The 27,197-nt window shown below is 42.0% G+C and overlaps 1 protein-coding gene across 11 annotated transcripts in view; it reads left to right on the forward strand.

Annotated features, from left to right (window-relative positions):
• akt3a (v-akt murine thymoma viral oncogene homolog 3a) overlaps positions 1-27,197 on the forward strand; it is a 416,568-nt gene that overhangs the window by 362,053 nt on the left and 27,318 nt on the right. For 10 of the 11 annotated variants that reach the window (XM_069930893.1, XM_069930900.1, XM_069930892.1 and 7 more), the window contains 2 exons: positions 959-1,173; positions 20,036-20,123. In XM_069930893.1, coding sequence (XP_069786994.1) covers positions 959-1,173; positions 20,036-20,123 — 303 coding nt within the window. Of the gene's footprint in view, positions 1-958; positions 1,174-20,035; positions 20,124-25,631; positions 25,764-27,197 lie in introns of those variants that run through there. The other variant, XM_069930899.1, reaches the window with a different exon arrangement.

Here is a 27,197-nt window from a genome sequence, read left to right on the forward strand (position 1 = left end):
ATCCAATGTCGGATAATAGGAGTTGTACTGTGAATGGTATAGTTGTTCTTTTGCTCTCATTACTGGAGGGAAGATAGATTTTATGAATCTCTCTGTGTTGAATTCAATTGGCTAATGAATGAGAACTGGGGAAAATTTGTATGTTGGGTGACATTGATTAATGGTTCTTGAACTTGTGTTTAATCATTTTTAAAAGTTCATAAAGATGTTACAGTGCTGCAGAGGAGTACATCTCACCTTTTGGTGCAAATTTTTTTCACACCTACTTCTATATGGATTTAATGCAAAAATAATTTAAATTGAGGATGCATTAAATATTACCTGAAAATTGAATTTTATTTGGAGTATAGTTTTTGTGCAAGAGTTAAATGTAATTAAACAGTTAAAATGACTTTATTTTAAAATAATGCATCAAATCTGAGGCTCACTGCCAACCAAAATCAAATCTCTAGACATATCGCTGGCAAAGTGAATATTGGCAACTCTGTTCTCTGCAAAGCTTTCATTGTTCCTGTGATATCTCTCACTCAGTCTCTAAAATCATACTTTATCAGTCTATAATTTGGCACAACCTTGTCTTTCATTCACTTTGTTGTAATACACATAGAATACTTCAGCTAAGAACAGTAATTTAAAGGTTTTTTTTCAATGAGAAATATATGAGGAAAATTTTTTTAGACATGTTGGGTGAAATTTGTTGGGCTCTTGTAGGGGTCATGGATGAGAAGAGTGAGGTGTTGGAAATGTTTTCGAATGAGAGATTACAGGACATGATATTTCTACACAACAAGCAAAAATTTCATTTACACATGGAACACTGGATTATAATGAAAACCTCTCATCAATATGATTTTAGCAAATTAACAAACTTGACTGAAAGATTATTAATGATCTGAGTAAAATCAATTTTAATTGAAATGTAATCTTTGATAAATGTGTCTTTATTTTCCTTCTATAGGTTTTAGAAGACAATGACTATGGCCGTGCTGTTGACTGGTGGGGTCTGGGTGTTGTAATGTACGAAATGATGTGTGGTCGGCTACCATTTTACAACCAGGACCATGAGAAGCTTTTTGAATTGATCCTAATGGAGGACATTAAATTTCCAAGAACCCTATCATCTGATGCAAAATCATTGCTGTCGGGATTGCTTATAAAAGATCCAAATAAAAGGTATATATGATGGTTCAAAAGAATATTTATAAGAATTATGTTTATTCAATATATTGGTTTGCTTCTAAGCTGCTACATATGCTGTTTCTTGGATAATCTTTGGAAGAAGATTATTTCCAGATTGGCAGACAATATAAGAGTCCAGAAGGGTCCTGGACACTGAAGGGTTCCTCAACATGTCAGAGGTTTGGATCTGGGTTCATGTTTCTGATGGTTTGAACTGAACTGGAGTCTTCTGTGGCTACAGGAGCACGAGAGATGAATCCAAAGAAATTCTGAGGGGACTCTCATTTGCCTCTCTTTCTCTAACTGTAAGAGGTGACAGGCAATGCAAATGGACAGTCTTTGTCTGTGTTAAATTACATTTCTGTTTTTACTACATAAATAGTATCTGATCTGAAACAGTGAAGACTAAATAGACTGCAGATGCTAGAATCTGGAACAAAAGGCACAATACTGGATGAACACAAGCAGCAACTGTGAAGGTAAAAGGCACAAGTCAATTTTTTCCAGGTCAAGACCCTGCTTCAGTACAGTCAACCTGTACCGTTCGCCTCCACATATGCTGCTTGACTTGTTCAGTTCTTCCTTTGTTCTGTTAAGAGTTTAGATAGCTCTTTCTGTGAAGAGACTTCTGCAATCTGAGTATTGTTACGAGTCCAGAGGACTCCAAAACCCAGCAACAATAGAAATTCTCCAAGACAATGGTTACTTAAACAAAAGTTGCTTTTAATTTTCTTTAAATATAATAACAGGATCAATCTTTAACTTATTACTATTAACTTAACCTCCTCCTAATTCTAAGCGCATGTGTATGTAATGTGTATATGTTCAGGAAAGTTCTTTGTTTCACAGTCCAATCATACACTTCTCACTTCTCCAAGTTCATGGGTATCAGGCAATTCTTATACTGTGCATTGAATTTAACATTTTTGAATTTTCACCAGGCTCTAATGTTTAAAGTTGAATGGTTCAGGAAGGTTTATTTTGGTTTCAGAGAGATATTTGTTGCTTATTGGACACAGACAAACTGATTTCCTCCAATCAGTCACTTCAGTGTCTTGCCAAAGAAACTTTCCCCATCATGGGTTTTCTAAATGATAACCTCTTCTTCCAGGTCACCCAAGTTCCTCTTATTTCAGAGAAACACTCTAGCCAGCCATTTCCTCTTGTAAGGACCACAAGGGTTTGAACAGGCTGAACTCAGAACTCACCTTAAAATGGGGTCTTTCAACAAGGCTGCCAGCTCACAATTTTGCATCCTCAATTGCTACTGTAGAACTGACTTCTCTCTCTCTCTTGCTCTTGCTCTTTCATGCTCTCTCTTTCTCTCAGAGAAGAATCCTGTTTGTTTTTCCTCTCTCTGTTTGTAAAAACCTAAAACCTCTCCCAAGGCTCCAAACCCAATCTTTGAAAGATCTTATCAGAACTTCTGAGGCTCAACTTTATTGCCCGTACACAATAGATCAGCATTCTTCATTGCTTCTGCAAAGCCAACCGGAGGAGCCTCAACGTCTAGCTTCAGCAAAGCTCTTGGTTTTTAAATGAGATTTTGTGAAGTGTTACTCTATTTGTGAAGTGACCTACACACTAAACCTCCACAATCTATCTCTTTTAAAGACATATTTATTCATAACCATACTAATATAACCCGTAACAGTATGCATAATTCTTATCCTAAAATTAGTGCTTGAAATGTGACTTAGTCTCTTATTCTGATCCAGTTTGGGCAAGAATTTTTGCCTTGTTGCATTCTGCACATCAGTATATCATTACAGAAAATATAGTCAAATTGAATAGGAAGTACATTTAGTTAAATGGAGCAACCTGCTTACATATTATAGTTTCTTCATAGTGCATGCAATCAGGGCTCTGAATTTTACCTAATCCCTGTTGGGAATGAAGGGAATTAGATTTTGTAACCCATTAATCTTGCTGATCATAAAATTATGTAAGATGTAAAATGGTTTGCTGACCTGAAACCATCAAATTCCTGCCAGGCATATTTTGTCGAAAGTGCTCTCAATGACTTTCTCTGGAAAGTGTAAATGCTCTTCTCACTGTAAATTTAAAATTAATAACTCACTAGCAGACACCTGCAATATTTCTCTGACAGTGTTAAGCTTGATTGTCTGCCAATCTTGCATGTTCCTTGGAAACCATTACTATAGTACTCATGAGTGTCTTGGTAATGTTAATTGTGATTGGTGAGGCCATCATGCACTCAGTATATGATTTGTATATGTAAGCTGTGATAACAAGATCTGTTTGGATATTCATCTCCAGTTACTTTACATTGACATGATAGTGTGAGATCCTGGATAAAAAGAGAATTTATAGGAGATTATAGTTCACATTTATATATTTAAAAATAATCTAAAGTTGTTTTTATAAAAACTTTTGACAAGTCCCTTAATACTTGTATTTATTCATCAATGATTCTTTTCATTTAAAGTCTTAAACTGAGTGTTACATCCTGAAGTTGATCAAAAATCCATGAAACTGATGAACAGCTTTTAATTGCCAGTTACAGCTGAGAAGCAAACAGTATTTTAAGAAAACTTCGCATCTGTCATGAAATCTGAAGCCTATGCAAACAGACGTGCTGGTTTTAATATTATTACATGTCACGTGGCTTTGCATGTGGTAAATTAGCTGATGTGTGGTTTTATAAAGGCAGGAATATTATTCCATGAAATGCCCAGTGTCATTCCATTGCTATGGATTGTAGCTGATCTTCCAAAATAACATACACCAGCATTTCAGGTGGATCTCTAAATATATTAAAATCTACCAATTCAAGTTGCTGTTGAAACTATTTTGACCTGTATTTTGCTTGCTCTACTGAAAGCATTCGCTACTATTTAACTTGAATTTGCCATTTAAATGTTGTCATTTTATTAACATGAGTGTAATTGGTGTCAGTGATTGGCATCTCTTCAGTTCTATCAGGTTATAAAGTAAATATTGATAATAACCCATACTCTGCCATTCAAACGTTTACTTTTTTTAGTGAACTTTCAGCATTGTGAGATGTAATATTACATCATCTGCAAAAAGGCTAATTTTATGTTCTTTATCATTTATCTTAGAACCCTCAATCTCATTATCTCTTCTAATATTTTGAAATAAAAGGCCTTGGTGAGACCTCACCTGGAGTATGGTGTTCAGTTTTGGTCTCCTTATCTGAGGAAGGACATCATTGCCATGGAGAGAGTGCAGAAAAGGTTGACCAGATTGATACCAGGGATTTAATAGAAATGTTCAAAATTCTTAAGGGATTTGACAGACTAGATGCAGGAAGATTGTTCAATGTTGAGCAAGTCTAGAACTAGGGGTTACAGTTTAAGGATAAAGGGGAAGTCCTTTAGGACTGAGATGAGGAAGAATTTTTTCACTCAGAGGGTGGTGAATTTATGGAATTCTCTGCCTCAGGAAGTGATTGAGGCTGGTTCCATAGCTATATTTAAGAGAGAGTTAGATTTAGTACTTGTGACTAGGGGGATCAGGGGGTATGGAGAGAGAGCTGGAACAGGGTACTGAGTGGATGATCAGCCATGATCAAAATGAATGGTAGTGTAGGCTTGAAGGGCCAAATGGCCTACTCCTACACCTATTTTCTATGTTTCTATATCACCTCTGCTAAAGGTTCTATAGCCAACGCAAATAAAAAAGGAGATAGTGAACAACCTTGTCTAGATGATCTTTACAATAAAAAAGATTTTGATATTTGTCTATTTGTAATTACCCTAGCCTTTGAGCAATTGAATTCCAAAAACCTTCAATACTTTAAATAAATAGTCCCATTCTAGTCTATCAAATGCTTTTTCTGAATCTAAAGCCAAGGCTACTGATGGTATTTCCTTTTCTGTGCCATATTTAACAAACTTAAAAATCTAACAATATTGTCAGCTAATCTTCTGTTCTTAATAAACATTTAGCTAATCTATTAGCTATTAATTTAGACAACATTTTATAATCTGTATTCAATAATGAAATTGGCCTATATGAAGATGGAAGCAAAGGACCCTTCCTTTTTTTGGAATAGCTACTATTAATGCAATTTTAAATGACTCAGGTAAATCACAAAGATCTTCAATTTGATCTAACAATCCCATAAATATAGGAATCAACAACTCTTTGAATTCTTTTAAAACTCAAGAGAGAAACCATCTTCCCCTGGATCCTTATTATTGGAAAAGACATCAATATGTAACAGGGGTGGCCAAACTGCGGCTCGAGAGCCTCATGCGGCTCTTTGACATGTAATGTGCGGCTCGCGGCAATACCTTACATGCGGGGAGGCTAGGTGTCCGCAGCGGGAAGGGTAGCTGTCGGCGGTGGGGAGGGTAGGTGTCAGCAGCGGGAAGGGTAGCTGTTGGTGGAGGGGAGGGTGGGTGTCAGCAGCGGGGAAGGTAGCTGTCACCAGCGGGGAGGGTAGCTCTCACCATCCAGGAAGGTGGCTGTCAGCGAGTGGCTAGCTGACTGTCAACAGCCTGCCTGCTGCTAGGCACCTGAAAGCTATTAGCTGCTTTGCCTAATAGTGCCCCCCTCTCACCCCGAGTCACCATTAGGAGCAGCTTACAGAGGCCAGTCAACCCATCAGGCGTCTAGCATTTGGGACATAGGAGGAAACCAGAGCACTTGAGGGAATAGCATTTCTGCAGATAGAACATCCAAACTGCACACATATCGCACCAGGCACCAATTGAGATTCGTCGAGGATAAATATAAAAATGTAGAAAGGAACAGGCCCTTCAACCCATGGACTGTACTGACTCTGATGCCAGACTCCACTGCCCCAACGTCCCGCGCAGGCCGCCCCTACCCCGATGTCCCACGCCGGCTGCCCCACCCCCAGGAGCCGGGGTTTGCTCTGCAGCACCTCTCCCTGCTGCGGACCTTTCAGCTGGCAGAACAGTGCCTTCAGTGCTGCCACCTGAATGGTCTGCACACACAAGGCACCGGAACTGCATTTCCCAGACAAAACCACCTGAAAGAGGCTAAATAGGTGCATTATCTGAGTCCGAGCACCTGAAAGTGGCTAAAGGGGCAAGAGCGAATAACTTAACATTTGGTGTGTAGACTTGATTAGAAAAAAGTCTTTTGGAAAATTGTTCCCTTTGAAACAGTGTTTCTTCACTATCTGCAGTGCATCAACATTTTGCAAATGGATGATTTGCAAGATAAGGATTGGAAAATACTTTCCCCAGGAAAATTGTACCGGGGTGGGCAACCTCCCACGCCGGCCACCCCAGCCCCGAAGTCCCGCCCCAGCTCTGATGTCCTGCACCGGGGGGCCATAAGGCAGCAGGGTGTTGGGTCGCCGGCTGCTGCTTTCAGGTGCCTGGGGGAGCGCTCGGAAGTGGAGAATATACCTCCCTGAGGTGGGTTGAGTAAGTAAACCTTGGGGACGGATTCTCTGCTTTCAGGTGGCCTCCCGACAGCTGCATTCAGGTATTTTATCTCCATCCTGTTAATTGTATAAAAATGAATATCTTTCCTTGAATTCAATATTTTTTTCAATCTATTCCTTGCAAGATTCCTCAAAAAATTTTTAAAGGCCTAAATGCTTTGGTGAGGATGTTTTTATGGAAAGATAAAACGGTAAGGGTATAATTACAGAAATTAATTTGGAAATGTGCATTAGGAGGTTTGCAACTTCCTAAGTTTCAAAATTATTATGAATCAGCTCAGTTGAAATTCCTTAATAGGATGTTTGAAGTGGATAAACCTTTGATATGGGCTAATATTGAATTATCAGATGGGCGAGAAGGTGGATCAGTTTATTTATAAATCGAATTCTCAATTATTAAGTAATTATAATATACCTGTGTTGAAACATTTAATGGAGTTATGGAGTTTAAAAAAAAATGAAATTATAGGTACTCAAAGTAAAGTTTTGGGTAAAACCCCTTTATTTCAAAATAAGCTTTTTCCTTTTATACTTAATAATCAACTTTAGAAGTAATGGGATCGGAAAGGTATTAAATTTGTAGAAGATTGTTATGAAGCAGGATATTTTATTTCATTTCAGCGAATGAAAGAGAAATATGACATCTTTGAATACTCTTTTTTCTTATGAAATTAAAGCCTTATTGTTGGATAATTTTGGGCGTGCGTTACGGTTACCTAGACAGTAAAATTTGAAATTTTACTTACAGATGGTGGCAAGAAAGGATTTATATCTAAGATGTATGCTTTATTACAGAATAAAATGCTTAAGGCGGATGTTTATAAGTCTAGATTAAAATGGGAAAAAGATTTGTCTGTATCTATTTCTCAGGATGATTGGGTGAACTTATTTGAGGATAGTATGACAAAAATTGTAAATGTGAGATATCAATTAGTTCATTATAATTTTCTTCATCAATTATATTTAACCCTGAAGAAATTAAGGAAATATGTTTATTTCTTTGGATTTATGTTTTAGATGTCATAAGGAAGTCGGTTCTTTTTTACATTCTACTTGGTTATGTGAGACAGTGATAACATTTTTGGAATAGATTTAAGGAACTTTTAGAAGCAATTTTTAAATTGAAAATTCATTTGATCCTTTAGTATTTTTGTTGGCCTATATTAATAAATTGAGTTTGGAGTTAAAATTAAATAAATTTCAAATTGCTTTTTTAAGATTGGCTTTAGGTGTGGCTTGAAAATGTTTGGCAATTACCTGGAAAAATGAGACTAATTTGAGTATTCAGCGATGGCATTTGGAAATGAGATCTTGTATTCCCTTAGAAAAGATAACATATAATTTACGTAATAATTATTCCTTTTTTGTTAAAACTTGGAACCCATATTTGGAATATATGGGGCTGAATTATTAATTCTTTTTCCACCCATTGATGGTGTTGCTCCGAACCATGGCAAATAATTCATTGAGAGTTTTATGTTATATGAGTTCCTCTTCTTCCTTTTTTCTTTTTTATTGTTCTCGATATTTGTTCAGTCTGCAATTGCCATGCTAGAACTTTGAGCTCTATCTCCCAACTCATAATATTTTTGTTGGGTTCGCCTTTTATCTCTCTCCACTCTATATGTTTATATTGTATTGAATTTCAATTTTTAAAAAATCCAATATTCTTCGTTTCTCATCATTTACTTGATTTTGCAATTCTTTTTACATCTTTATTATTTCATTTTCCAAATGATTAACTTAAGACATATATTCTTCTTTAACCTTAGTTGTATAACTTATTATTTATTCCCTTAAATAAGCCTTCATAGAATCCCAAACCACAAACTTATTGGTTAGAGAATATCCCTCTAAATCTTTTCTACCCATGTATCTATCTGTCCTTGAAGTATTATAATTGTACTCTGGCAGCTCATTCCTCCACCTGCTGTATGGAAAAAGTAACCCCTCAAATTCTCTTTGAATCTTCCCCCTTTCATCTTAAACCTATGCCCTCTAGTTTTAGACTCCATACCCTGGAGAAAAAAAAGACTGACTGTTCACCTGCTCTGTGCCCCTCTTGATTTTGTACATCTTTAAGTTCATCCTTCAACCTACTATACTCCAGAGAAAGAAGTCCCAACCTATTCATTCTCCTTGTATAACTCAAGCCCTCCTGACCCAGTAACATCCTTATAATCTTTTCTGCACCCTTTTCAGCCTAATGACACCCTTCCTGTTGTCAGGTAACAAGAACAGCATGCAATACTCCTTGTAACTTTAAGGATCCATCTGACTGACTGTACCACCCTACCATAAGTATAATAGGAAACTTAATTCCAAGACTATCCTGTCTTGAGAAGGACTAAGCGTTAGAATTTTTATTTGCTTGCCAGTTTTACAACATAATGGGATGTTGTCTGGTTGCTTTTGTGAGACACATGTTTCTATGTATGGAATGTGTTTGCTGTCGTCTTGCTTTAGAATTTCAGCTTCCCTCAGATTTTTGTAGCAGTCAACTCTCATTTTATTATTTGAAAATGCAATAATGAAAGCATTTGCTTGTGGCTTTCTGAATAGATTTGAAAAGGACACTTTATTTTTGTGTACTACTGTAAATTAATACTGAAAGAACAGTGGCACATTAAGTACGAGTCCTGATTAAGTATAATGCTGTGTCATTAATTTGTTTTAATAAGTGATAGTGAATTTTCATTGCTGAAGTATTTTGAATGAATCTTATTTTCTAATCTGAATTTTGCTGGATTTAGATTTTTACCTTGTGTTCTCTCATTCTTTTTCATTCTGTAGCCTCAGCTGTCATCCTGTCCCTTCAATCACTCATCCTTATCCAGTCCTCCCCTTCCCATATCATTTCAATCACACCCACAAGGGACATGGATAAAGATAGGATTTAGGAAGTGGGGATATCATAGAAAGGAATGGGATTTGAGGGACAGGATTATTGAAAGAATGAGGGTATAGAGTTTAAGGTGGGGGGGGGTGAGGGTTATTGGTTAAATCACTTTGTGGAAGTGAAGACGGATGAGCTACTTTAAGGAAACCAGTGTAAGTGATAGCCATGGTTACTGAAGCCCCCTACAATGCAGAGAATCATAGAAAATGCCTCACAGATGAAGAACATGGTAATGTTACATTCTGAGACATCTGTTCACGGGTGCAGAGCTGTGGGAAAGGAGGGACCTCACTGTGACTGCCAAGTCAATTGTTGTGACATCTTATCCAAATTGTATTGCTCCATAGAATTGAGTGATGAAAAATAAAAATTTACAAAATTTGTGGTTTCTTTCATATTAACTTTTCGATTCCCTGACCCCCACAATCTTCAAGATAGATGTCCAGTATCTATACACCTGCATTCCCCATCAGGAAGATCTTGACCTGTTCTCACCCTGAAAAACTCTCGGTAACCACCCCATGCTTTCTCTGCAACTGCAACACTTGCTCTCCCACCTGCTCCCTTACCAACATCGAGGGATCTGAACAGCCCATCCAGGTGAGACAAAGATTCACATGCAACCCCTCAAACCTCATCGACTGCATTTAATGCTCCTGATGTAGCCTCCTCTGCATCAGTGAGATCAACTGTAGACTTGGGGACCATTTTACAGACCTCTGTTCAGAATGGTCATACCAAGCTCCTGATTGCAAGTGATTCCATTCTTGGCCTTCTCTACTGCCAGAGTGAGGCCCGATGTAAACTAGAAGAATGACACCTCGTAGGAATACGAGGGGGGGATATGTATTTTCTTTTCATAATGTTAATGTTTAAAGATGAATGTGTAGCCGCATGCTACTCAAAAACACTCACCTGAGTGTAGTACGGTATAGCTCTGCTTTATTTGGGGTGAAAGCCTGACTTTTATATTGTTCGTGTTCCCGCTATTTGCCTGTTTGCTAACGTCACTGCTTGTATAACAATAGCAGGTCTCCCACGCGTGGGTACATTCTTACATGATAATGCCGTCTTCCCCGTGCACTTGTCCCTCTCTGTTGCTGTGCAGCGGGGCCTGTGCCATGTTGGGGATGCTGGCCCCTATGCTGCCTTAGCCTCCTGACCGCCAGTTCGCTTGCTAGGGCCAGTGCCGTTGCATGGTCTGCTGGCCCCTGGTTGTGCTCGCTGTCTGGAACGCCGGCTTGATTGCCACAGAGGTGTGCCGCTACATGACACCCCCCCCCCCCCCCCCAGAACTAGTGTTATTGTCTTGGGTGCTCGCAGGCAATGTCTCTGTGGGCTTAAAGTAGCTCTGCCTCTCCTGCGTGGTGCTGGCGTCTCGACTGGCCGAGCCGAGTCCAGGTGTGCCGGCTTTACCTGTCCATAGTGAAGACCTCCGTCTTGTCTCTGACCTCTAGTTCATATTTGGTGCCATTGTTGAGTATAGCCCTGAATGGATCCTCGTACGGCCTCTGTAGTGGTGGGCGGTGTGGATCCCTGCGAATGAAAACATGCTCACAGTCCTTCAGGTATTTGGGTATGTTGGTCCTCACTTGTCCGTGCCTGGTCGGTGGAGATGGGGCCAGGTTGCCAACTTATTCCCGTAGCTTTCGGAGGAGTGCTGCTGTGTCATCTGGTTACTTGTCCAGGGGTGGTGCGAATTCCCTGGGGACCACCAGTGGGGTTCTGTACACAAGCTCGGTGTTGAGGTCCTCTTTGGGCGTCATATAGATTCCTAGCAGTGCCCATGATAGCTTGTCTACTCAGTTGGGTCCTTGTAGTCTGGCCATGAGTGCAGACTTGAGGTACCTATGGAAACACTTCAGCCCGTTTAATTGCAGGTGTTAGGCTGGTGTGGTTTAGCTGAGCGCCCCATAGGCTGGCAAGGTCAGACCACAAGCTGGAGGTGAATTGGGCCCCTCTGTCCAATGTAATGTGGGAGGGTATGTTGAACCGTGCCATCCAGGAGGAGATGAAGATGGAAGTGGAGGTGTTCGCCATTAGGACTGCTTCTGGCCACCCGGTGAAGCGATCGACCATTGTGAAAAGGTAGCAGAACCCCAGGGATACTGGTAGGGTCCCACAATGTGCAAACCTTTGGTCCGTGGGCTCAAACTCTGGTATGCCACTTCACCGTGGCTTTTGGCACTGCATGCACGCCTTTACCCACCCACTGACCGGTTTCCAGAGACTATGCCACATGTATTTGCTGGCCACCAGTCTGACCGTGGTCCAGATGGATGGGTGAGCCAGCCCGTGGATGGAATCAAAAACCTGTTATCTCCAAGCCGCTAGAACAATAGGTCTGATCTGTCCGGTGGACATGTCACACAGGAAGGTGCCGACCAGGATGTCCTGTAGTTGCAGTCCCAAGATGGCATCCTGTACTGGGGCATTTCCATGTCATCTTGCTGTGCCTTCGCAGCACCACGAAGTCCACTCCCTTCGATAGCACGTGGACGTTCTATCTGGATAAGGCATCCGCCACCATGTTCTCCTTTCCCAAGAGATGATGCACACCCGCGGTATACTCAGAGATGTACAGTAGATGACACTGTTGGCGAGCTGACCAGGGGTCCAACATTTTTGCCAGGGTGAAGGTTAAGGGTTTGTGATCAGTGAAGGCTGTGAATGTCCTGCCTTTGAGGAAGTAATGAAAGTGGCAGATGGCTAAGTACAGCACCACTGGTCTCTGTCGAAAGCACTGTACTTCAATTCCCGAGGCTGCAGATGCTTGCTGAAGAAAGCCAGCAGTCACCATGCTCCCTTTCATCCGCTGCTCCAGAACACCAGCGATTGCCATGTTTTAGGCGTCTACCAACAAAGCCGTTGGAGCGTCTGCCCTGGGGCGTGCTAAAAGAGCGGCGCCCACCAAGGCTTCCTTGGCCTTCTCGAAGATTTCTGCCAACTCTTTGTCCCATGTTATGTCCTTGGCCTTACCTGCCATCTAGGTGAGCAAGGGTTGGATGATTCCGGAACCTGAGGGGATGATCCTACGATAAAAATTGTCCATCCATATGAACTCTTGGAGTCCCCTGGTCATGCTGGACCTAGGAAACTTTTGGATGGCCTCCACCTTGCTGGGGAGTGATGTGGCCCCTTTCTTGGTTTTCCTATGGCCCAGGAAGTCGATAGTCTCCAACACAAACTGGCATTTGTCTGGGGTGATCGTCAGTCCAAACTCACTCAGCTAAGTGTCGAGGTGGTGGAGGTGCACCAGGTGTTATTGCCGGTCTTTGCTCCCCATGAGGATGTCATCCAGATAGACAAAGTTGCCTTCTGGAAGGTTTGCGCGTCATTCTTCAGCCTGAACAGCATGTGGAACAGGACAAGCAGGGTGATGATGGCAGTCTTGGGGATGTTGTCAGGGTATACTGGGATATGGTATCCCCGCACAAGGTCCACTTTTGAGAAGATCTTTACCCCATGCAGGTTGGCCGCAAAGTTTTGGATGTGCGACACAGGGTATCGATCTGGCATGGTGGCCTTGTTGAGTTGGCGGTAGCCGCCACACTGTCTCCAACCCCCAGTGGCCTTGGGAACCATGTGCAGGGGAGAAGCCCATGGGCTGTCTGACCGCCGTTCTATGCCAAGTTCTTCTATCTTCTTGAACTACTCCTTTGCTAGTTAGAGCTTCTTGTGCATGAAACGGTGGGCCTTAGGTAAGGATGTGGTGCCTCACGCTATGCCGGGGCATCTCTGTGGTGAACTTGAGGGTAATCACTGCTGGGAACTCTGCGAGGATCTTGGTGTATTCGCCAATGGATCGCTGCACCGAACCGAGGTGGGGAGTCGGGAACCTGGCATCCTCAAGTGGGACAGTTTGGAAAGTCTGTGCGTGGACCAGTCTCCTACCTTTCAGGTCCACCAGCAGGCTCTGGGCCTGGAGGAAGTCTGCCCCAATGAGCAGCTGCTCCACTGCTGCCAATGTGAACATTCATGAAAAGTGGCTGTCTCCCAACTGTAGCTGGACCTTGTGTGTGCCATAGGTCCTGATTGTGCTCCTGTTGGCTGCAGCTCTCAGCATGGGGCCCACGTGTCCGTTTCTGGTGTCCTGCCCCGATGGGGTTAGAACACTGACTTCTACCCCCATGTCCACGAGGAACCACCTTCCGGATTGATGGTCGCTCATGTACAGGAGGCTATCTTGTTGGCCAGCCGTCGTGGTCATCAGCGACGGCTGGCTCCGGCGTTTCCCTAGAATGAGCATGGGGGTCAGCATCGGCGGACTCCGGAGCCCCATAACTGGTGATAAAAGCATCATTGGATGTTGGGCTCACCTCCCTTGTGGGATTGCTGTTCTCTTGGTGGGTTGATCTGGTTCTGGCCACGGGGTTTGGCGATAAGCCCCATGGATACCAAGAACTCTCTTTTCTGTTTCCAGAGGATGTACGCTCGTGCTGCGACCTTGCAAGGGTCATTGAAGTCGGCCTCCGCCTGGAGCAGTTGGATGTCTTCAAGTAGTTGCTCTAAGAACACCTGCTTGAACATTATGCAAGGTTCATGCTTCCTAATGAGGGCTAGCATGTCATTCATCAGGGCCAATGGGGGCCTGTCCCCAGTTCATCCAAGTGGAGCAGACATGCTCCTCCCTCGCGCCTTGAGACCCCGAAGGTTTCAATGAGAAGGGCCTTGATCATGGTGTAGGCAACTTCCGATGGGGGCTCCTGGATGAAATTGGCCACCCGGCTTGACATGTCCTAGTCCAGGGCGCTCACCACGTGATAGTACCGGGTGGACTCTGCTGTGATCTGGCAGATGTGAATCTGCACCGCATCCTGATCAAACCGCACATGTGGCTGATTTGTCCAGAAGGCTGGTAGCTTCAGGGTGACTGTGTGGAGTGCCAGTTTGCTCATAGTTGTGGTTTAGATGCTGTGTAAACCGTTGTGGTCTCAAATTGTAGCCACACACACACGAATGTAGTCTGGTATTTATTGGGGCTGAAAGCCCGATTCTTATATCGTTCGTGTTCCTGCCGTTTGCCCTGTTTGCTAACATCACTACTCACGTAACAATACCAGGTCTCCCACGCGTGGGTACATTATTGCACAAAAATGCCTTCTTCCCCGCGTGCTTGTCCCTCTCTGTTGGCAGTGCAGCGGGGCCAGTGCCATGTTGAGGATGTTGGCCCCTATGCTGCCTTAGCCTCCCGACCGGTGGTTCGCTTGCTAGAGCCAGTGCCGTTGCGCGGTCTGTTGTCCCCTGTTTGTGCTCACTGTCTGGAGCACTTGCCTAATTGCCATGGCGGCATTACACTACAAGTGTATATTAGAAGTAAGAATGAATATGGGGTGCTCAAGGAAAGAATGGGAGATACAAGTGATAGATGGGTGTATTAGGCACGTCTCAAAATGGCTGGGGGAATTGGCACCAGTAGCTTGGTTATTGGTGCCCGGGAGTAAAGATAAACTGGGGGGGGGGGGGGGGAAATATATGGGTTGTTTTTCGTTTTGCTATTGAGCTAATTTAATTGATGGCATTTCAGTTGTACAAGGATGGGTGGAGATAAATACAGACTCTGTATGTTACATGAATGTTAAAAAAAATTATAATGTTTGACGAGTCTATTAAAATAAAATACTCAAAACCTCGTACTCTGCTAGGGTAGTATATAGCTCAATAGTATGAATATTTCATTTTCTAATTTGAGATAATGAGTCCTCTCTGAAGCTATTTTTGTCTTTTCTCAGCCTCCCATCACTTTCATCTTTCTCCCTTCTGGTTCTTCCACACATTTTTCATATGATTCCCCCCCCCCACCCCCCCAAATTTTGCCGCCCTCCCCCTACCCTTTTCAATCTATCAGTCCTTCACCTCTCTCCCTTATAGCTTCCACTCTAATCAGCATTGACAGGTTCTCTACTTCTTATATTCCAGCACTGGTACAGACCCCTTCCAACCATCTCCTGCAACACCCTGTGTGACTTACTTTCCTTCACCAGACAACCTTTTTTTTCTTCCTTTGCCTGGCACCTGCCAGGCAATTGCTTCAGTTTCCCTATTTGTTCATCGTCATTGACTTTCCCCTGTTCACCAATCCGCTGCACCCCCTGTCACACCACTCTGTACTTATTTCATCGGCAATCCCCCTCCATGCTCTGACTTGCTGAAGTTTCCAACTCAAAACGTCAACCATTGTTCTCCTCTCACTGATGTTGCTTGATTCACTGAATTTCTCCAGCAGATTCTTTGCTCAAGGTTCCAGCACGTGCAACCTTTCATCCCTCTATCTCCTCATACATTCCATAAGTGCAAATTTCCATAACCTGAAGCGCCATAATATGGTCAGCTTTGTGTACAAATTGTTTGGATAGAATGCCTAATGAGTTTAGAGAGTAAATGAGAATTGGTAAAGCTGAGGATAGTGACAAATGCTGTCAAAGAAACAGCAAGATATAGATTAATTGGAAACTTGGGAAGAGAAATTGCAGATAGGGTTCAATCTGATCAAATGTGAGTTGGTGGATTTTGCAGGTCAAATGCAAGAGGAAAGTATACAGTAAAGGGCTGGACCCTTTGGAGCATTGATATATGGAGAGATCTACCAGAAGGGATTGATAGAGGGAACATTGGAGATTGGCAAGGCAAGTTTTTATACACGTAGTAGGTATGTGGAATATACTGCCAGGAAGTGGTAGAAGCAGATACAAAAGCAACATTTATGAAGTATTTAGACAGATACACGAGCAGGCAAGATAAAAAGGCTAGTGGAAAAGCTGGGCTCACTGGGTCGCAACATCCCTCTCTGTAACGGGATCCTGGACTTGTTAATGGAAAGGGGACAAAACTTTAGGATAAATATTAGAGGATGCTTTTTCACTCAGCGAAAGTGATGGCAGAATGGAATGATCTTCCAAAAGAGATAGTTGCAGCAGGGTCCCTTCTGTCATTTAAGAGAAGGTTGGAAGTGTACATGGAGGTGAGGGGGTTGGAGGGTTATGGGCGGAGATTGGGAGGGTTGAGCTAGTGGAATTGTTCAAGTGAACCGATGCTGCCTTGAAGGGCCGACACGGCCTGTTTCTGCGCCTTAAACGGTTATATGGTTATACAATCTGTCCGGGTCAGTAGCAGAATATTGAACACTGTCACGCTGAGCACTGGCGCACCTCAGGGCTGTGTCATATTCACGCTATTGATCCATGATTGCATCGCCAGATCCAGCTCCAACTGTTGGCCTCATCAACAGCAACGATGGGCCGCACTACAGAGAAGAGGTGGAAAATCTCATGAAATGGACAAGACAAAGGAGATGATCGTGGATTTCAGGAGGACCAGGAACGTCCACCCTTCACTACACATCGACAACACTGCAGAAGAGGGAGTGGAGAGCACCAAGTTCCTTGGAGTTCATTTAACTAGTGACCTGTCATGGACACTCAACATCTCCTCACTTATCAGGAAGGTGCATCAGCAACTGCACTTCTTGAGAAGACTGAAGTGGACAAGGCTACCGATCACCATCATGTCAACCTTCTATAGGAGCTCTATCGAGAGCATCCTGGCTGATTTCATGTGGTATGGTTGCTGCAAAGAAATGGATCAGAGGTCAATCCACAGGATCATAAGAGTGGCAGCGAGGATCACAGGAGTCTCCATTTCCCCCATCGACGTGATCTACCGGGATCTTTGTCTGAAGAGGGCACATAAAATCATTGAGGACCCCTTCCACCCTGTACACAGCATCTTTCAGCTGCTCCCATCGGGGAAGAGGTACAGAGCCAGTAACACCCAGGCTGAGGAACAGCTTCTTTTCAAGCGCAGTAAGAATGCTGAACAATCAAAGGAACTGCTCATACTAACCATCATATGTGCAAAACAATATTTATTTATTTTTATAGATAGCATACTTGTCCTGCAAAAGTATTGTCTGTATTGTGTGTTATACCTGGCTGTGTGTCTGCATGTTTTATACCCAGGACTGGAGAATGCTATTTCGTCAAGTTGGACTTGTACAATCAGATGTCAATAAACTTGACTTTATATTAGATTTGCAGACAAATTAGATTGGTTTAGAGTGGCATAATGGTGGGAACAGATATGATGGGCCAAAGGGCCTGATCCTCTGCAATACTGTTCTATGTTCTTAGTGTTCCTTGTTTGGAAGGCAAATAATTTTCACCCAATATCAAGATCCTCCTCTTTTAATTCTGAAGTAACATCAGAGATTTTCTGCTGTGAAATATTGGCAGGAGACTTGGCAAACACTAAATTGTTTTAAGGTTGTCTATTACCTTATATCTGTAAGGATAAATCAGTAAATTTAGAACTACTCATTATATCCCTAGATTGTCTAAAGCCAATAATATGGACATTGAATTTACCAATTTCAAGCAATGGTTGCCTTCTATGTTTCTTCCCCCCCTCATTTTTAACACTCCTGATTCCATCTATCCACTACTCATCGACTTCACCACTGGAACCATATTCCTTTGAGTCTCTGCTTATCCCCCTCTAGCATCTATCTCCACCTTCTTCCTCACCTGACTATCTCTGCCTTTTTTTTGCTTCCACTTATCACCCACCTTCTTCTGTTTTCCAACTCCATACCTCCCATCACCCACCTGGCTCTATCTGCCTATTGTCCTTTACCTCCTCAAGCTACCCATTATATTAAAAGCTGTGTCTTTCCCCACCCACTCCCGTTTGTACAGACTATCTTCCCACTCTACTTAGTCCTGATGCAGACCATTCTGTTTGCATCTTTTATGATTTAGGGGTTTACGCGTCACTTTAAATTCACGTTATTTCCTATTACCTTTATTGCTTGTAAGTGAAACTGGCAATTAACATTAAATTAGAATGTATAGCTGCTTAGCATTATCTTGGAAGTACAAAACTTATTTGATGAAAGATTGGCAAGAACATTGATGGCACGGTTGGCATAGCAGTTAGCACAACGCCTTTACAGCGCCAGCAATCGGGATCGAACCTGGATTCAAATCCTGCACTGTCTGTAAGGAGTTTGTACGTGGGTTTTCTCTGGTGGCTCCGGTTTCCTCCCACCCTTCAAAAATGTACCGGGGTGTAGATTGGGCGGCACAGACTTGTAGGGTTGAATTGGTCTGTTACAGTGCAGTATGTCTAAATTTAAACTTTTTAAATTTAACATCACCATCAGTACCAGAGCTCCACAGGGGTGTGTACGTAGCCCCCGATCTCCTCACTTTACATCTATGATTTTGTGCCTCTGTATGACACCAACACCATTTACAAATTTGCTGATGACACCACAGTCGTGGGGCTGTATAAAAGGAGTGATGAGTCAGCTTATAGTAGGGTGACTGAATAGTGTATTAACACCAACCTCTCACTCTATTGTCACCAACAACAAGGAACTGATGGTAGAATTTGAAGGGCAAACCAGAAGTGTACAATCCAATGATCATTGGGGGGACCAGGGGTGGAGAGGGTGAGCAAATATAAATTCCTGCGTATCACTCTCTTGGAGGACCCAACACATGAATGACATAGTGAATAAAGCATGACAGTGCATCTCCTTCCTCAGGAGTTTACGAAGGTTTGGTATGACATCGGGAACCTTTGCAAATTTATATAGATGAAAATTGTGCTGACTGGCTGCATCATGGCCTGGTACGGGGGCACCAATATCTCTGAGAGGAAAGCTCAGCTAAAGGTAGTGGACATCACAGGCAAAACTCTCTCCACCATCGAGAAAATCTGCATGGAATGTTTAGTTTGGAGATCAACAGCAATCATCAACGATTCACACCACCCAGGACATACTCTGTTCTTGCATTTGCCATCAGGAAAGAGATATAGGTACCATAAGACTCGTACCACCAGGTTCAGGAACAGTTGCTATCTCTCCACCATTAGACTCCAAAAGAACACTCACATTCATTTAAATACTCCTACTTTGCACATTATTTATGACTAAATATTTATTTCTGTATTACATTTCTTTCTTTCTTTCTTTACATTTTTTCTCTTTGTACACATCTTTTTCTTGAGTACAGTTTTTTACACTACTGATAAGTATAAATTCTGCCAGGCCCATAGGAAAAAAATAATCTTCATGTGATGTCATGTATGTACCTATGGTATTGTTATTCTACTGGACTTTACCGTTTCTCCACTCACCCAGTCTGATGCTGAATATATAGTGCAGACTGATTCTGATCTATACAACACAGTTTAAGACATACATCAAAATTGAAACATTAGAGTTGGAGAATCGTGCTTATTTTTTCCCTCCCGTGCTCTCAACAAGGTCTGAAGGCTGGGAAGAGAATACACATGAGAGACTGTTCACTCTCCAGAGGCAGGACTGTGATGTAGTATAGAAAGGATATCTGAACACAATTGTAGTTCTGTTTGAAATTTTAGTGTTGTCAGGTAATTATGAATAATTAATATACAGCATTCAGTTGTACTATGACAGCAAGTAATTGATATCTTATATTTGAACTACTGTACTTAGAAGTCAAGGACTCTTGATTCTGCATTACATGGGTACTGTTAATTCTTTTTCCTTTTACCATTAGGCTTGGCGGAGGTCCAGATGATGCAAAGGATATCATGCAGGATAGTTTTTTTAGTGGAATCAATTGGCAAGATGTTTATGACAAAAAGGTTTGTATACTACATTTTGTTTAATATAATGGCACATTATATTATATTAAAGGAGTTCTCAAAATCTCCAACTCTAATATTTGTGAATTTTTAACAATGAATTGCATTTCAACTAACGTTTTGTTTGTCTGGATATAATTCAAAGTGATAACAAGTATATGTTCCTCCTTCTGCATTTAGTGAATTACTTCACTGATTGCTTGATCTTGGAACCTTTCAGCTGTGTCCAGAAAACTGGATTTTTCTGATTTTCTCTCATCATTTTAGAAGTGCACAGGAATTTGCACTTGGGTATGGTGTTTTTTACTTGGGTACTTTTTGTTGACATTTTCATTTAGAATTTGATTTTGAATATTGTCTATTGAGGAACAATGTTAAACAACATGGATGTTTGATTGTGGAATTTTCTGTATTACACTGAAATCCTGAGAGTTCAATTTGATCCAGTTAGTGAATAGATGTAAAAATAGACAGTAATTCTCAGCAGATTTGTTTTCAACTTGCTTTGTACATATTTATTGGCAGCGAGGCCAACATTTTAATGCACATATCTTGAATGCACATCCCAAATGTGATGATAGATAGTTTAGCTGCTGTAAGAATGATCTCCAGTACATGGGGAACTAGCTTAAAAAAGTATCAAATGGGAGTCATAAGCCAAACGGTATGTTGCCTCCCTGGTGCCAGGATCCGAGATATCTCAGATCGAGTTCATGGCATTCAAAGGAGGGAAGGTGAGCAACCAGATGTTGTGGTCCATGTAGGGACCAATGATGTGGGTAGGAAAGGTGAGGAGGTCCTGAAAGGAGAGTTCAGGGGGTGAGGTGCTTGGTTGAAGGACAGAACCTCCAGGGAAATGATCTCAGGATTGCTACCCGTGCCATGTGCTAGTGAGATTAGAAATAGGAAGAGAATGCAGCTTAACATGTGGCTAAGGACATGATTCAGGAGGGAGAGCTTCAGGTTTCTGGATAATTGGGCCCTCTTCCAGGGAAGGTGGGACCTGTTCCGACAGGACGGTTTGCATCTGAACTGGAGGAGGACTAATATTCTTGCAGAAAGGTCTGCTTGTGCTCCTCCAGTGACTATAAACTAGATTTGCAGGTGGAAAGGAACTAGAATGCCATACCAGATATAAGAGTGGAGGAGGAAAAAGATGATGTGGAAATTGCATCCACCTTTAGAAGTCAACGGGTTGTATGTGGTGGAAATTTTCTAAAGTGGAGTATTGTCAGAAAGACAGGCGAGCTTAAAGCATGGATTGGCACGTGGAATTATGACATTGTACCCATTTGTAAAGCCAATGGTTGGAGATGGGGCAGGAATGGCAGCTCAATGCTCTGGGCTTCCATTGCTTTAGATATGATAGAACAGGGTGGGGGGGATCATAGTGGGAGGAGTGGCAATGCTTGTCAGGGAAAATATCACAGCTGTGCTCAGACAGGACAGACCAAAGGGCTCAACTACTGAGGCTGTTTGGGTGGAGCTGAGGAATGGGCAAGGTGTGACCACACTCATGGGGTTGTATTATAGACCGCCCAATAGTCAACGAGAATTGGAGGAGCAAATCTGTAGAGAGATGGCAGACAGCTGAAGGAAACACAAGGTTGTAACCTTAGGGGATTTTAACTTCGCACATATTGACTGGGACTCTCATACTGTAAAAGGACTGGATAGCTTGGAATTTGTCAAATGTGTTTAGGAAAGTGTTTTATATCAATATGTAGAGGTACCAACTAGAGAGAATCCAATATTGGATCTCCTTTTAGGGAACGAGGCAGGACAGGTGACAGATTTATGTGTAGGGGGACATTTTGGGTCCAATGATCATAATGCTGTAGGTTTCAAGTTAATTATGGAGACAGTTAGGTCTTGGCCTTGGGTTGAGATTCTAGATTGGAGAAAGACTAATTTTGAGGAAATGAGAAAGGATCTAGAATGCATGGATTGGGATAAGTTGTTTCCAGGCAAGGATATGTGAGGTAAGTGGAGGACCTTCAAAGGTGAAATTTTAAGCGTACAGAGTTTGTATGTTCCTGTCAGGGTTAATGGCAAGGATAGCAGGTATAGAGAACCTTGGTTTTTGAGGGAAATTGGGGATCTAGTTCGGAAAAGAGAGAGGTGTATACCAGGTATAGGCAACGTGGAGAAAATGAGAAACTTGCATATAAAAATTGCAAAAAAAACCTCAAGAAAGAAATCGGGAAGGATAAGGAAAACAGAAATGAGGTTGCTTTGGCAGACAATGTGAAGGAAAATCCTAAGAGAAAAAGGATGGTAAGGGACAAAATTGGTCCCCTTGAAGATCAGAGGGGTTGGTTTTTTATGGAGGCAAAGGAGATGGGGGAGATCTTAAATGTTTTCCTTTTATCAGTATTCACTCGGGAAGCAGGCACAAGTCATGGGAAGTAAGGAAAACAAGCAGTGAGGTTATGTAACCTATGCAGATTAAAGAGAAGGAAATGCTTGTTGTCTTAAAGCAAATTAGGATGGATAAATCCCCAGAGCCTGACAAGATACTCCCTCGGACCTTGAGGGAAGCTGGTGTAAAAAGTGCAGGGGCTCTGGCAGAAATATTTAAAATGTCTTAGCAATGGGTGTGGTGCTGGAAGATTGGAAGATAGCTCACGTTGTTCCATTGTTTAAAAAAGGCTTCAAAAGTTACCATGGAAATTATAGGCTGGTGAGCCTGACATAAGTAAAAGAGACATAAGTAAAAGATAAATTATTGGAAGCTGTTCTAAGAAATCTGATATACAATTATTTGGATAGCCAGAAACTGATTAGGGATGGTCAATATGGCTTTGTGTAGGGTATGTCGTGTTTAACCAAACATAGAAATTTTCGTGGAGATACCAAGAATGTTGATGAAGAACAACATCCAATTCCTGTGGATGTTGTCTCCAAGGACATTAATAAGGCCTTTGACAAGGTCTCATGGGAGGTTAGTCAGGAAAGTTCAGACACTAGGTCTTCATGGTGAAGTAGTAAACTGGATTCGACAAAGGCTGGATGGGAGAAGCCGGAGAGTAACAGTTGATGTTGCTTCTCAGACTAGAGGCCTGTGGCTCGTGGTGTGCCTCAGGGATCAGTGCTGGGACCATAGTTGTTTGTCATCTGTAATCATTGATCTGGATGATAATGCGGTAAATTAGATCCGCAAGTTTTCAGATGACACTAAGATTGGAGGCATTGTGCACAGCGAAGAAGGTTTTCAAAGCTTGCAGAGGGATCTGGACCAGCTGGAAAAATGGGCTGAAAATGGCAGGTGGAATTTAATGCAGATAAGTATGAGGTGTTGTATTTTGGAAGGACAAACCAAGAAAGGACATACATGGTAAATGGTAGGGCACTGAGGAGTGTGGTAGAACAGAGGGACCTCAGAATACAGATATATAATTTCCTGAAAATAGCATCACATGTGGATAGGGTTGTAAAGAGAGCTTTTGGCATATTAGCTTTCATTAATCAAAGTTTTGAATATAGGAGTTGAGATGTTATAGTAAAGTTGTATAAGGCATTGGTGATCCCAAATTTGGAGTATTGTGTGCAGTTTTGGTTGCCTTACTTCATGAAAGATATCACTCAAATAGAAAGAATAGAAAAGATTTATTAGGAACATCAGGAACAGAGTATCAGGGAAAGGTTAAACAGGTTAGGAGTTTATTCCCTGAGTGTAGAAGATTAAGGGGAGATTTGATGGAGGTATTTCAAATTATGATGGGGAACAACAGAGTAAATGTAGATAGGCTTTTTCCACTGAGGGTAGGTGAGATACACACCAGAGGATGTGGGTTAAGAGTGAAAGGGGAAAAATTTAGGGCAATGGTTCTCAGCCTTTTTTTTCCACTCACATACGACTTTAAGTATTCCCCATGCCATAGGTGCTCTATGATTAGTAAAGGATTGCTTAAGGTGGTATATGGGTTGAAAGAAAAAGGTTGAAAACCACTGTTTTAATTGTACCTAAGTGACTCATTATGTGCACGGTTTCATAATTCCAAAGGGAATGGACCATTAACAATTTTTCTCAAGCAAAATATTTCAGTAACAATTAGGTCTAGAGCCATCTTATTTTTTGCTTAGTCCCACTAACCAGCACCCAGTCTATAGCCCTTCATATATCTCCCATCCATGTGCCTGTCCAGATTCTTCTTAAATGTTAAAATTGAGCTTGAATTCACCAGCACAGCTGGTAGCTCATTCCACCCCCCCATCGCTCTCTGTATGAAGAAGTTCCCCCAATGTTCCCTCTAAACCAATGGTTCTCAACCTTCTCTCTTCCCACTCACATACCACCTTAAGCAATCCCTTACTAATCACAGAGCACTAATGGCATAGGGATTACTTAAAGTGGTATGTGGGTGGAAAGAGAAAAGGTTGAGAACCATTGGTTTAGGGGGAACATTGGGGAAACTTCTTCACACAGAGAGCGATGGGGGGGTGGAATGAGCTACCAGCTGAGGTGGTGAATGCAAGCTCAATTTTAACATTTAAGAAGAATCTGGACAGGCACATGGATGGGAGATATATGAAGGGCTATGGACTGGGGGCTGGTTAGTGGGACTAAGCAAAAAAAAAATGGTTCAGCACAGGCTAGAAGGGCCAAAGGGGTCTGTTTCTGTGTTGTAGTGTTCTATGGTTCTAAGCATGATAAGGAACAGGTTTCATTGAAGTAAAAGAAGTGAGATTGATGGAACTGCTTCACCGAGAGCTGTTATGGTTAGAGCATTGTGTTTGATTTTGTGACGAGCCATTTTCAAATCCTTTGTCAAAAGTATGACATCAGGAAGACAACTAGCCGATTGACTGGTTGAGGTCAGCATAAGCAAAAGGGGTGACTGGAAGATCGCTCTTGCTTTCGAATAGTTTATTTCTTCTGAGTGGGTTGAAATAAGTGAAGGCAAGGTAGAACACCTCAGACCCATGGAATATTCATGCTAGATTATGTTCTTTCTTCTTTGGCTTGGCTTCGCGGACGAAGATTTATGGAGGGGGTAAAAAGTCCACGTCAGCTGCAGGCTCGTTTGTGGCTGACAAGTCCGATGCGGGACAGGCAGACACGATTGCAGCGGTTGCAAGGGAAAATTGGTGGGTTGGGGTTGGGTGTTGGGTGTTTGTAGGAATTTAACAATGTACCAGCAGTCTGCTGGAAGAATTTGTGCTCCAGAATTCAGAGTTTAAACAACATTATGGTCCACCTCTGTAGCCAATGTGTTACGATAGCAAGTCTGAAGAGGTAATCTCACCATAGATCAAGTATGCAGGTTGAGAAGGACTAGGCGACTGTCAGATGCAGGAAGGTAGTTCAGGAGACCCAGTGATGACGTTTTGCTTACGTTCCAGTATTCTGATAAAGGAGATGATTCTCCAGGGGAGTGAGACAAGAAAAAAGCCATAGCATTGCGGGCTGATAACCTTGACAGGGATGCAGAAAAAGATCAAGAGAGTAATAGATTCAGGGAATTCTCTAGTTAGGGATACAAACAAACATTTTTGCATTCACAGACATAATTCTAGGATGATATATTGCCTCCTTGGTACTACGATCATGGATGTCACTGAACAGCTGTGACCAATTTGGAGATCCAGATTAACATCAGTAGAAAAAGAGTGGATCCTGCAGGCAGATTTTAAGGAGTTACAAAAGAGATGAAGAAGCAAATCTCAAAGGTTAGTAATATCCAGATTACTTACTCTCCCACTCCTGCTGAATCCTGAAATAGGAGGAGAATGCTTGCCTTGAGAATTTGTGCAGAAGGGAAGGCTGCATATTGTGGTATTTGGAAATGTTCTGGAGAAAAGAGTCTTCCAGTTGCACCTCAATAGGCTCAGTATCCTACTTGTCCATTTCATCGGCAGGGGAATGGCCAAGTCAGCAGAGATTTAGGAGGGATGCAAGCATTATTAGAAATGAAGACAAAATTAGTAAGCTTGGAAAGGAAAGCAAACAATGATTTGAAAATAGATTAAAATTTAGTCATTAGTATATCAGAAATGAAATGTTTCTTCCAGGAATGTGGCTTTCCTTCCCGTATGGTCAATACAGCCATCTTGGATTTTTACTCTCTGTTTCTCAGCGTTCTGCTCTCACCCCCACCCACCCAACAGATTCCCCTTGATCCCGCCTTTCACCCGACCAGCCTCCGCATTCAGAACATTATCCTTAGTCACTTCTGCCAGCTACAACTGGACTCATCACCAGCTAATCTACATCTTTGTACCCCTTTCCACTTTCAGTGAGATAGCTCCCTCTTTGACTCCTTTGCTTATCCCTCCCCACCCACCTCTCCCTGTCTCCTAGCATTTTCCCATGCCACTATTGAAGGTGCAACACTTGCACTTGCATCTCCTCCATCATCATCGTCCAGGGCACAGAAATACTGGAGGAACTCAGCTAGTCTCACAACATCCACAGGAGACAAGGATGTATTATGGACATTTTGGGCCTGAGCCCTTCTTCAAAGGACGAGTGAGAAAAAACAGGCACAATTAAACATTGGGGAAGAATGGGAGGGGGAGGAGGGCAGACAAAAAGGTGTAAATTGGTTATGATAAAAGGAAAGGTGAGAATTGATTTTATGAAAAGAGACAGGGAATAGAAAGAGAGTATTGGAGCTAGAAGAAAGGAAACAGGGAAGAAGATGGTGAGGGGAGGTTGGTTGTCCAACAGAAACTGGAGAAGTCAATGTTAATGCCATCTGGTGTAGGGTGCCCAGTTGGAGTGGCTATTTCTTTTAAATGCTACTTTTGGTGTTCCTCTTTATTATGGAGAACACAGGCAGCCTTCCTTCTTTTAAAGGAATTAGTGGCTACTTTTCCAATCCTGTCAATCCAGAATGGCCATCTTTTCTTCAACTGATCCAAAAATGTCTGATTTCGATAATATATTTCTTACAAATCTCTGATGTCACATGGTATTGCATTATAAAAGCCTTTGAAGTTTTTCCGAACCTTTTAACATCATCGTGCTAAAAAGTGTAATTTAATCTTTGTCTTCCCAAACTTAAAATCAAAGTAACATCTTTGATGTTTCTATCCTGCTTCAGAGTTGTCTAGAATTGACCAGGCAAA

Source organism: Narcine bancroftii, chromosome 4 (assembly GCF_036971445.1).
Source record: "Narcine bancroftii isolate sNarBan1 chromosome 4, sNarBan1.hap1, whole genome shotgun sequence".
Classification (NCBI taxonomy): domain Eukaryota; kingdom Metazoa; phylum Chordata; class Chondrichthyes; order Torpediniformes; family Narcinidae; genus Narcine; species Narcine bancroftii.